The following is a 12,352-nucleotide window of genomic DNA, read 5'->3' as shown; positions in this document are numbered from 1 at the left end:
TCGGGACAGACTTCTCATTTCAGGATGTCAGCAGGGGCACCGGGGGCTCGGAGACTGCCGATGCAGGCACGGCCCTGCCAGTCTGCCTTGGGGGCCAAAAACCAAAACATAAAACAGAAGGAATATTGTGACAAACTCATTAAAACTTTAAAAGGCGGTCCACATCAAGATAAAAAAAAAAAGCTTAAAAATATAGTGTCAGGAACATGGTCACTTATTACAGTCATGTCTTTGTACAGTGAGGAATCACAGACTTGTTGAAATGTACAGAAATATCAAATCACTGTGTTCTGTGCTAGGCTTCCCAGATGGTTCAGTGGCAAAGAATCCACCTGCCAATGTAGGAAACTCAGGTTCGATCCCTGGGTTGGGAAGATCCCCTGGAAAAGGAAATGGCACCCTACTCCAGTATTCTTGCCTGGAGAATCCAACGGACAGGAGCCTGGCGGGCTACAGTCCATGGGGTCACAGAGAGTCAGACACGACTGAAGCAACTTAGCACGCATGTGAAGCTGGTGGAAGAGATGCAACCTACGACAAGTCACTTGCTACAGAGACGGCTGGCAAATCCCATGGTGAGAAATAGAGCAGTCGTGCCCAGAACACAGAGCCTGCCAACTGAATGAGAAAAAGCAACCAACCCACGTGTAAACCAGAAGCGCATCCGAAAACACACCCCAGCAGAGAAGATGCTTGAGGACAAGAAGGTCACCTGGGAAATGGTGACGAAGCCCCAGAGGTGCCGCCAGAGAGCCGTGTTATGGACACGGGCCGGTCAGGTGCCCGCCAGGGATGGGTCGCTGGAACCCTGGGCTGCTTTCGGGCAGGGAACACCCACGGTGCAGACCCTCTGGAACACCACTTGACGGGGTCTTGAAAAGAGAAATGGGTCTGTGACAACCTAGAGGGGTGGAATGGGGAGGGAGGTGGAAGGGAGGTTCAAGAGGGAGGGGACACGTGTATGCCTATGGCTGATTCACGGTGATGTACGGCAGAAACCAACACAATATTGTAAAGCAATTGTCCTCCAATTAAAAATAAACAAATTTTCAAAGCAGTCAGAGATGCTGCTGAGCCTTAAAACGCAGCCGTTACTCCACAGGCGTCTCCTGGGACCGCAGTGGCCTCCCAGGTGGCTCAGGGTAAAGAACCCGCCTGCTAAGGCGGGAGACCTGGGTTCGATCCCTGGGTCAGGAAGATGCCCTGGAGGAGGAAACAGGAAAGCACTCCAGTATTCCTGCCTGGAATTCCATGCACAGAGGAGCCTGGAGGGCTGCAGTCCGTGGGGTCGCACAGAGTCGGACACGAGTAAGAGACTGACCCTTTGCTGAGATGAGAAGAGACGAGGTGCTCGTGAGGACTGAGCTTGGACGTCCTCGGCGCACGGATCCGAGCTGGGGGCCAGAGCCAGGGCCAGGGTCCACCTGACACAGCACGAGGCCCCACGGTCCGGGAGCAGCGCTCAGCGAGGACCCGGGAGGAGGGCCGGGCGCTTGACCATGCGGAGCGTCCTGGGAGAGCTGGCGGGTGCTTGGACCCCTGCAGCTGTAGAAGAGACCTCAGATGGTGTGCCCTGGCCCAGAGCCCTGGATGCCTCGGGGCCCAGGGTAAGACGAGACGAGTTGTGTGAACAGCTTTCCTAGTCCTGTGAAAGCTGACGGGAAAGCGCCTCATCTTCCTAAACTAAGCCAGCTCCTCTCCACCAGCAGGGACGCCGCGGAAGTGCCCTGCACGGCCCTGGCGCGCTCTGCCCGTGCCCCGACTGGGAGGACTCGGGCCACCTGACGCTATCGACCAGGGCACCGCTTCAAAGCTCGCCACAGTGCACACACAGGAACGGGGATCCCAGCCACAGGGTGGGGGTGCAGACGGCCCAGGTCTCGGTCAGACAGGGCCTCCGCCCAGGGGAGCACTGGGGCCCGGCAGCCGCAGGGAACCCCTCAGCCACAGGCACCCCCACATCTAGGGAGCAGCAGCGGCCACCACCTCCTGATGGACACCAGCCGCTGCCACATCCTCGAGCAGACTCTGAAAGCCTTCTTCAGAGATCCCACACACGAGACCCGGCATCACCCTCCTAGGGGGCCCCATGCCCCCGTTCCACACAGGGACCCCGCTTCCCCTCTTCAGAGACCCCACACCAAGCTCCTAGGGGACCCCGTGCCCCCATCCTCTTCACGGGGACCCCACTTCCCCTCTTCTCTTCAGAGACCCCACACCAAGCTCCTAGGGAACCCCGTGTGCCTCCTCCTCCTCACAGGACTCTGCACCCCTCCTCCTCACGGGGACCCTGCTTCCCCTCTTCTCTTCAGAGACCCCACACCTAGCTCCTAGGGGACCCCGTGCGCCTCCTCCTCCTCACGGGACTCTGCACCCCTCCTCCTCCTCACGGGGACCCTGCATCCCCTCTTCTCTTCAGAGACCCCACACCAAGCTCCTAGGGGACCCCGTGCGCCTCCTCCTCCTCACAGGACTCTGCATCCCTCCTCCTCACGGGGACCCTGCATGCCCTGTTCTCATGAGACCCTGCATCACCCTATGGGACCCTGTGCCCCTCCTCCGTCTCATGGGGACCCCGCACCTTCCCCCAGGGCAGAAGGCAGTCCCAGGAGGTGAGGAAGCTTAATCTGGACTGAACGTGGACTGAACATGGACTGGACCTGGACTGAACCAGAGCCCTAAACCAGGGCTAAACCATGACCCTACACCAGGACTAAACCAGTACTGAGTCAGGTCAAGTCAAATCACCAGGTAACTAGACACCCCATATCTACAAACAGAAGCAAAGCACTAAATGTCTAAACAAGTAGATAACAAATTTCACCAAGGGGCAAAGCACTGGAACGCATGCACCGTCGCTGACGGAAAATGACGAGATGCAAGAAGACAGAAAGATATCCGGAGCCGTGGGCTGGGAAACTGGACATTTTTAAGGTATTAGTGGTGCCAGATTGATCTAAAGACTCAACGCAGCCCCAGTCAAAACTCCAACAGGCTTTCCTGTGGAGGCTGACAAGCTGATTCTCAGGGTTACACGCAGATGAGAACATTAGGACAGCCTGAGGTCAGAGAACATCTGAGAATCTCAGACCGTTTTAAAAGAACTGGGTTGGCCGTACACCACTTGCTTTCCACAGGTTCACCCCCAAAGAGCTGCAGAGTGAGACTTCAAACACAGATCACGGGATCAGAGATCGGGAAACAGACCCATATGCACAAGGCTGACTGATTTTCAACAATGTGACTCACAGTGCAGCTCTGCAAGAAAAGAGAGACTTCAAAGACGGCTGGTTACCTGGATATCTTACACCACACACAGAAACTGAAGAGAAATGGATCAGAACTCTAAACGCAAAAGGGAAAACCAGGAATGTTTTAGGAGGAAAACAAAAGGCAACCATGACAGCCTGGGAGACTCACACGTTTCATAGATTGGATGCAATACATAAGAACCATGAAAGAATGAAATTGATATAATTTTTAAAAAAACAGCTTTTTGTGTTCAAAAGACATGTTAAACCAACAACAAAATGGGACAAAGACTGAAGAGAAATATGTGAAAATATAAGTCTCACAAAAGAGCTGCATGCAGATTCTACACAGAGCCCTTATGTTGCTGTTGACTGGCTCAGTCGTGTCCGACTCTTTGTGACCCCATGGACTGCAGCCCACCAGACTCCTCTGTCCATGGGATTCTCCAGGCAGGAATACTGGAGTGGGTTGCCGTGCCCTCCTCCAGAGGATCTTCCCAACTCGGGGATCGAACCTGTGTCTCCTGCATCGGCAGGTGGATTCTTTACCACTGAGCCACCAGGAAAGCTCCACATGAGGTTTCTTCACTTCCTACTAGCTCTTAGAGAACACAAACTCAGAACTTTTCTTATAGCATTATATGTAGGAACATTTTCCTAACACTAATTATCCATTTCTTGGGGTCAAAGAAGTCTTATCATTTTATCCCAATGACAACAGTCCTTTTTGGGTTACTGGCCTCTCAAAATTCAACTGAAGCCAAAAACTCCACATTCACCGAGACATGTTTAAAGCCACCTTCAGGCCCCAGACAAGGTCCATCAACAGTTCTTTTTGGCCGCAGCAGAATGTTGGCTGTTAGCTCCCTGACCACGGGTGGAGCCTGTGCCCTCTGCACTGGCAGTGTGGAGCCAACCACTGGACCACCAGGCAGGTCCCTGTCATTCCTTTTTGAAACCTCTTGGGACAGTTAGGAGAGAGTCATTCTGCTTTCCCTCAAAACCGGGTCCTCAGGGGACTTCCTTGGTAGCCCAGTGGCTAAGACTCTGGGCCCCCAAATCAGGGGGCCTGGGTTCGATCACCGGTCAGGGAACTAGATTTCACAGGCCACAAGTAAGACCCTGGTGCAGTCAAATAAATAAATAAAAATAAGCAAATATTTAAAACAAAAAACCAATATCCGGGTCCTCATGGTGACTTACTCTATCTGGTCATGGAAACTGCAGACCAGAGAAGAGGTCTTCAGTCTTACCCGCCCCGTCAGCACTTCTTTCATTCAACAGACGCCCCCCCACCCCCCGACTATTCCAGCCCCACCGCCGAGCCCCGTCGCATCCTTCCAGGCAGAAGCTGGTGTCTCCACGGCCCCAGGCAGCACAGTGCATGAACCTGTTCTTGGGGAAACACCACTCTGGCCTGAGGATTCACGCCCACACTCTGTGGCTTTCTGCCTGCCATGCATAAATGAGGTCTTTCTCAGGCGTCAAAGCCGCCCCCTCAAGTTTTCTGTAAACAGTTCCAGTTCCAGGGGGACTCACACAATTTATGGGGTCACGAAACACAGGAATTCATCTTCCAGTGATGTCTGTTGGGCTGTGTCACAAAACACACCTAGTGACAACGTGGACGGCTCACCACGGGAGGTTCCGGGGATCCCAGTAAGAGTACCAGGCAGTTGGCGGGAGGACGGGGGACTGTCACTACTGCAGGCAGCTCTCCAAGCCCTGGCTCTCCTCACACAGCCACCTCCTCATTTTAGCGGGGGGGGGGCTGAGGCAAGACGTCAAGAGCAGGGGTCCCCAACACCTGAGCCGTGGACTGGTACCAGTCTGCAGCCAAGCTGCACAGCAGGAGGTGAGCAACACAGCTTCCTGTCTATTTACAGCCACCCTCAGTGCATCTGGGCTTCCCAGGCAGCACTAACGGTAAAGAACCCGCCTGCTAATGCAGGAGAGGAAGGAGACTAGGGTTCAATCCCTGGATCAGGAAGCTCCCCTGCAGAAGGGCATGGTAACCCACTCCAGTATTCTTACCTGGAAAATCCCATGGACAGAGTCTGGCGGGCTACAGTCCCCCGGGTCTTGAAGAGTGCGACACGACTAAACACCAAAACGACAACAAGGGGAGCGATATGCACCCACCACTCTTTTTCTTCTTCTTTTGATTCCCCCTATGTGTTTTCCATAAACACCTGGAGACGCTTTATTATATTTAACCAGCACAGAAGCACTTTACTCGTATAGGCACTGCTGTCCAACTGTCCTTATTGTAGAAAAACTGTTAGTCCCTCAGTTATGTCAGATTCTCTGTGACCCCTTGGACTGTAGCCTACCAGGCTCCTCTGTCCATGCGATTCTCCAGACAAAAATACTGGAATGGGTAACAATTTCCTTTTCCAGGGATCTTCCCCACCCAGGGAATGAACCTAGGTCTCCTGCACTGTGGGCAGATCTTTACCATCTGAGCCACCAGGGAAGCCCTGTTGTCAAAACTCAGGGACAAAAGCAGACGAATCTGGGATAAAATGTAAACGTTCACAAACTAAGCAGAGCAGGAAAAAAAGCAGCCATGCATGCATAACTAAAACCAACTGTAAACAAACTCCAAAAACATGATCAATGTGGAAGATGTCAAAGACAGTACTTTTCAGTGGGCAGGACTTTTTGGGGGGCGAAGGGAGGAGATGAGATGGTTGGATGGCATCACCGACTGGATGGACATGAGTTTGAGCAAGCTCCCGGAGTTGGTGATGGACAGGGAAACCTGGCGTGCAGAAGTCCATGGGGTTGCAAAGAGTCGGTCACGACTGGGCGACTGAACTGGTCACTGGTCACTGAAGGAGACAGCCTACACACTCAAGCGGTTAGCACGCTTGACATTCCTCCACCTGCCTCGGCCACCCCCAGCCATATGTCGGTGGGAACCCCCCAGTTACCTTCGCAGGCGTCAGCAGAAGCAAGAGGAACTTACTACTCTCGTCCCTCCGGATCGTCGAGGCCCTCGAACCGGCGGCCCACTCCTGGCACTGGAAGCGGCTCCCACTGGAAGCGCGGTGGACGCTGGGGTCGGGCTGGGCGCCCCGGGACCTTCGCACTCGCGCGGCCTCCAGGCGGGGTCGGGGGCAGCGGCTGCGAGCCGGGGCCCCGGCTGCTCCGCGTCTCCCGCACCCCTCTCGGCCCTCGCGGGCATCTGGATCCTCCGCAAGCAGTCCCGGAGCATCGCCTGCGTGCTGGACTCGCTGAGCCAGCACAGGAAGAGCTCGTCCACCTTCATCTTCAGGACCGGCTGCAGGACCTTGCCGGGCGGCATCTCCGGGGCTCGGGCCCTCCTTCCCGAGGGACGCCCCCACCCCTCTTTCCTCGCGCACAGGTGCCTGAAGCCGGGACCCACGTCCGGCCTGAATGGACCACACACGGGGCCGGCGACCAGCCCCTGAGGGCACGAGCCAGTGGGGGTCAAGGGCCCCGGGGCAAAAGACGGGAACCTGGCCGGGGGGCTCCTGGGGTTTGGTGAGGAGGCAGCGACCTGGCGGGGGGCCCGGGCCCGGGGTTCGGGAAAGAGGAGGCCCGGCCCGGTGGGGGTCGCGGGCCTGGGGTCCTGGGGTCCGGGGTGAGGCGGCGCCCGGCCCGGAGGGGGTCCCGGGGTCTGATGAGGAGACAGCCTGGCCCGGCGAGTGTCGCGAGCCCAAGGTTCGGGGAAGAGGAGGTCCGGCCCGGTGGGGGTCCTGGGGTCTGGTGAGGAGGCAGGGACCCGGCGGGGACCGCGAGCCCCGGGTTCGGGGAGGAACTGGTCCGGCCCGGTGGGTTTCGCAGGCCCGGGGTTCAGGAGGTCAGGGGTGAGGCGGCGCCCGGCCCGGTGAGGGTCGAGGGCCTAGGGTTCGCGGAATACGACGCCCGGCCTGGTGGGGGTCGCGGACCCGGAGTTCAGGAGGTCAGGGGTGAGGCGAAGCCCCGCCGCGGGGTGCTGCGCGGACTCGAGGTCCCGGCTGAGGCGGACGGTCCGACCGCGGGGGAACCCGCCCAACTCAGGGCAGCTTCAAAACGGGCGCGCCGGGACGAGCGCCCAAAGAAGGTCTCCTCAGCCGTGCGTCAACGCGACGCGTGGCGTCATCACACGGCGCCGCCCGTCAACGCCCCGAGGCAGTGCGGGGCGCCTTGGTGAGCCGGACGCTGTGCAGGGCGCGTGGGCGCACCGGAGGGCACTCAGGAGCTGGACTGTGGACGGGGGCGAGGGGTGGCGGGCACCGGACTCGAGGCCTTTTACTTCTTAGGCTTTTGGTGGGTGTGGCCCCGCGCCAGCTAGACGCCCTGGCTTCCCCCAACCGCTCGCAGAACTGCGCGCATGCGCGGTGAGAGCTCGTCGGGAGGGGCACGCGCGGGTAGTTGGGTGGCGGGGTGGGGGGGGGGGTGGTCGAGCAGGCGCAGTGCGTGTCTGTAGTGGCGGCGTTCGGGAGGCCTGTCGGTCGAGCATGCGCAGTGCGTGCCCGCTGGGAGCGACCCGGAGGCAGGGCGATGTGCCTGGAGGCGAAGGGCTACAGGGGGAGCATGCTCTGCGTGCCCGCCGAGCGCGGGAGCGGGCACGCGCGCCGCGGGAGCGAGCGCAAGGCGGGGTCGGAGGCCAGTGCAATTTCTTTTAGATAAACGGGCCCCTTCGAACCGCAAGGGTCGCGATTACGTTAAGTGTGTTAAATCTTAATGATGCATTGGAGGCGTGTAACTGCTTTCAAGCTGGCCTTTCAGGGGTGGTTTACTTCTGAGCCATCGGCTAAATAACTCTTGTTAAATTGTGATTTTGTTTGTAATGATCGCATACTTTGTGTTTGTCTACTGAAAAAAATAATTCTTTTTCTTTTGTCACTCAGTCGTGTCCGACTCTTTGCGACCCCATGGACTGTAGCCTACCAAGCTCCTCTGTCCATGGGATTTTCCAGGCAATAGTACTGGAGTGGATTGCCATTTTCTTCTCCAACGGATCTTCCCGACCCAGGGATCAAAAAAATAATAATAATAATACACCATCTCAAAGCTGAGAATTGTGTTTTAATTTGAGGACTTGCTGAAGACTTAAGCTCAGGAGGTATCCTCTCAGATCTTTCTGAGGGACTTTTCAGAAGACATAAAGGAAGGGCCGTGATATATAGGGTTTTTTGCAACAAAAAAGATTAGAACATCAAAAGATGACAGTAATTTAAAGAAAACCAGACATTACAAGTTAATGAATTTAGCGCTTTTCTATGTGTGGGAAAATCTAAAAGTCTGAGTTCTATCCCTGGGTCGGGAAGATTGCCTGGAGGAGGAAATGGCAACCCACTCCAGAATTCTTGCCTGGAGAATTCCATGGACAGAGGAGGCTGGAGGGCTACGGTCCATGGGGTCATAAAGACTCAGACACGACTGAGGAAATACCATTCCATTGCATTCTGTAGGAATTAATGACAGGATGAGCCTGTGTGTCCTGAGAAAGGGAAAATATTTATATCCAAGTTGATGCTGTTGTAGACCCACAGCCCTCGTCCTTGACGAAGCCCACCTTGGGCTCTCAGTGTTCCCCCCCGTGGCTGGAACCTCACACTTGCTGGGGACGCTGTTTAGAATATGTGAGACACAACAGAACGCACTGTCCGGTGTACAGAATTCTGTTTTTCTTCATCCTAAAACCCTCAGGGTGCACCGTTGGGGTGTCTGCAGCGGCCAAGGGCTTGGCGGCCTCGACATCCTTTGGTTACCGATACGGCAGACGATGTTCTGTTCACATTGTGTGGCCGATACCGCAGACGGTGTTCTGTCCACATTGTGTGGCTAAAGATAAAAACGGGAGTATCCTGGGTCACGAGAGGGCCACCACACGGGAATCCTGTGCAGTTGGGAAGCTGATGCTTGTGTGTGCACGTTGTCAGTTCTGTGAAAGTGTTAGTCACTCAGTCATCTCTGACTCTTTGCAATTCCATGAACTTTAGTCCCCCAGGCTCCTCTGTCCATGGGATTCTCCAGGCAAGAATACTGGAGTGGGTTGCCATTCCTTCTTCAGGGGATCTTCCTGACCCAGGGATCGAACCCGGGTCTCCTGCCTTACAGGCAGATTCTTTACCATCTGAGCCACCAGGGAAGCCCATGTCAGTTCTGGAGGGAAGCAAATATTAATACGTGTTTCTGTTTGCATTTATCACACATAGACATCTTCTCAGAGCACAAACAGGCTTTTCACTCTGGGTCTGTAAATGAGCTGCCACTCATCCGTGTGGTTTGGTGTGGGGGGGGGGGGTTTGGGGGGGGATGGGATTTTTCAGTCCCTGCACAAGACGGCTTTATACCCTGGGGTCTGCAAGGCCTGTGCGTCTGCCAGCAGAACATTAACAAACTCCAGGAGGGAAACAGAACCTCCTTCAGTCTGTGCAGTGGGGCGGGAGCCTGCCCCAGGGGACAGAGAGGTGCTGTGAGCTGGAGGCTGCTGGGGTCTGGGATGGGCACAGCCACAGCTAAGCGGGGGCAGGACCCTGCTGATAATAGAAGTGTAAGCTCTGCTGGCTGCATCTGCCTCCCAGGGGTGGCCAGCGGTCTCAGGGCAGAGGGTGGGGGTGAAGAGAAAGATTCTAGAAGCCAAGGACAAATTGGCACTTGCCATCTCATCTGAAAAAGCAGAGACATCACTTTGCCGACAAAGGTCCATCTAGTCAAAGCTATGGTTTTCCCAGTAGTCTAGTACGGATGTGAGACTTGGACCGTAAAGAAGGCTGAGCTCTGAAGAACTGATGCTTTTGAACCATGATGTTGGAGAAGACTCTTGAGTGTCCTTTGGACTACAAGGAGATCAAACCAGTCAATCCCAAAGGAAATCAGTCCTGAATATTCATTGGAAGTAGTGACTAATGCTGAAGCTGAAACTCAGATACTTTGGCCACCTGTTGTGTGAAAACACGCTGATGCTGGGAAAGATTGAAGGCAGGAGAAGGGGATGGCAGATGATGAGATGGTTGGATGGCATCACTGACTCAATGGATATAAGTTTGAACAATCCCTGGGAGATTGTGAAGCACAGGGAACCCTGGCGTTCTGCAGTTCATGGGGTGAAAAAGAGTTGGACACGACTTTAGTGACTGAACAACAGCAACTGGCAGTAAGGACTTGGTGCCTTCACCCCTGTGGTTTCAGTCCCCAGTTGGGGCACTAAGATTCCACAAGCAGTATGGTGTGGAAATTAAAAAAATTAAAAAAACTAATCTTTTTTGGTTAGTGTGCATTTTGATAAGCATCCAAAGAATAAGAATGTTGAATGAAATAGAAAAAATGACATGAACTCACCCCTGTTCCAGCCAAATTTTAGCATAAAATTTGAAAAATCCCAAATTTTAGCATAAAATTAAAAATAAAAAACAATTTCTAAAATAAAATTTGAAAATTGCAAAATTTTAGTATAAGATAAAAATTCTAAAAAAAGATTGGGGAGCGTGCAAATAACCTGCCCTTTTATCCACATGAACGAGTTTTACAGAAGTTACGTGTGTTCCTGGTTTTGTAGTGTTTCTAATGAAACTGTCCTCACAGCCAATGATGGTCTCCATTCAGTATACCCATTGTAAGTGTGGACCCAGGACCCTGACCTATTAAGGGACTTTGACCCTGCCCTGTTCTGTTCTTTTTGTTTGTCCAGGGGCGGTCACGGTTGTGATCAGTTGTAACTTCTCACCCTCAGCTTACCGACTCTCTCGGTCCCTCGTCTTTTAATTTACTGACAGTTTGTTATGCTGGGACGTGGCATAACTAAATGGGCTAACATTGGGTCATCTGAGTGTGTGCTACATGCCCAAGAATGTGGATAAATAACACGGTCCATGATCTCGGAGATCTGGTAGTGTAATGGCATGGGAGAGGGGAATCATTTACTTAGATACTTCAGCGTTCAATTACATGGTATGATGCAGAAAGACGACAGAGAAACATAGGGAGAGAGGACAGGCTTGGGAATGGGGCAGTGCTGTTGAAGCAGAGTCTTTAAGGATGACTAATAGCCTTAAGGGGTTTCCCGCGAGGTGCTGGTGGTCAGGAATCCGCCTGCCAGTGCAGCAGACATGAGACCCGGGTTCCATCCCTGGGGCGGGAAGATCCCCTGGAGCGGGGCGTGGCAACCCGCTCCAGTATTCTTGCCTAGAGAATCCCATGGACACAGGAGCCTGGTGGGCTACAGTCCGTGGAGTCGCAGAGTCAGACACGACTGAGTGAGCAGGCACTCCAGAGGACAGGAAGAGGACAGGCCTGCAGGCAGCGGCCTCAGACGGCGCCGGGCTCCTTCCATCACTGCTCACCTGGGTCACACGTCGAAGGGGACCCCAGACAGATGCCCCTCTGTGCTGGTTCCCCCACCCTCACTGCCACCTGTTTGTCAACAAAAAGTCCGTCAGTAAATGCTCTTGTTAGGGTTTCATGTGTGCTCTGAATTACCTCCCTGACAAGCCCCGCCGGTTCACCCTCCCCTCCATGCCCCCAGCTCCATTTCAAGGTTTTTTGATGATACAGAAAAGACTTTGGTATTTGGATAATAAAATTTTCTGACTTGCCTTCCGCCACCTTCAACTCAATTTCCTGTCCCAAGAGACTGTCCGTCTCTGTCTGTGTGTGTGTGATAGAATCGAATCCAATTCCTTATTCATGGGGAAACAGCTGCGGTTTAATCTGAATATTCAGCACTGTGAACAGGTCAGGGTAATGGATGGAGTATGGAAATGTGTCCGGGGCAGGTAATGAAACCGCAGGACGCGTGGCTGGAGTGCAGGAAATAATGAAGTGGATTGCACGTCCCCACAAAGTGCGGAATTGCGCATTACAGCGCATGGCCCCGCGTCCTCCTGTCATCGGACCCATGAGAGCTCCGTCTTGGGGTGGGGAAAACGGTTGGTCACAGATTACAACTTGATATACAAGAGGGTGTGGAAATGCAGGGGCCGCCTGCCCCAGCATCCACGGACAAGACGGATGTCCCCGTGGGAAATGAGTGTGAGCTGTGGGTCACGTAAGCTCAGACAGTAAAGAGTCCGCCTGCAGTGCAGGAGGTCCAGGTTCCATCCCTGGGTGGGGACAGTCCCCTGGAGGAGGGCGTAACAACCCAC

The 12,352-nt window shown here is 54.4% G+C and overlaps 1 protein-coding gene and 1 long non-coding RNA gene across 2 annotated transcripts in view; one reads left to right on the top strand and one right to left on the bottom strand.

Annotated features, from left to right (window-relative positions):
* Positions 1-7,253, bottom strand: part of PPP2R3B (protein phosphatase 2 regulatory subunit B''beta) — a 40,995-nt gene extending 33,742 nt beyond the window's left edge. The window contains exon 1 of the mRNA XM_070366040.1: positions 6,223-7,253. Coding sequence (XP_070222141.1) covers positions 6,223-6,561 — 339 coding nt within the window. The 5' untranslated portion in view covers positions 6,562-7,253. The remainder of the gene's footprint in view (positions 1-6,222) is intronic.
* LOC138986399 (uncharacterized) lies at positions 6,957-9,477 on the top strand. The gene is made up of 3 exons (XR_011463248.1): positions 6,957-7,080; positions 7,183-7,600; positions 8,114-9,477. It is a non-coding gene; the product is annotated as an uncharacterized lncRNA (long non-coding RNA).
* The last annotated feature ends 2,875 nt before the right edge of the window (positions 9,478-12,352 follow it).

The sequence above is a fragment of the Bos mutus genome, chromosome X, assembly GCF_027580195.1.
Source record: "Bos mutus isolate GX-2022 chromosome X, NWIPB_WYAK_1.1, whole genome shotgun sequence".
Lineage (NCBI taxonomy): Eukaryota > Metazoa > Chordata > Mammalia > Artiodactyla > Bovidae > Bos > Bos mutus.
The sequence above is the reverse complement of the archived record's forward strand: the minus strand, read 5'-3'. Positions and strand labels throughout refer to the sequence as shown.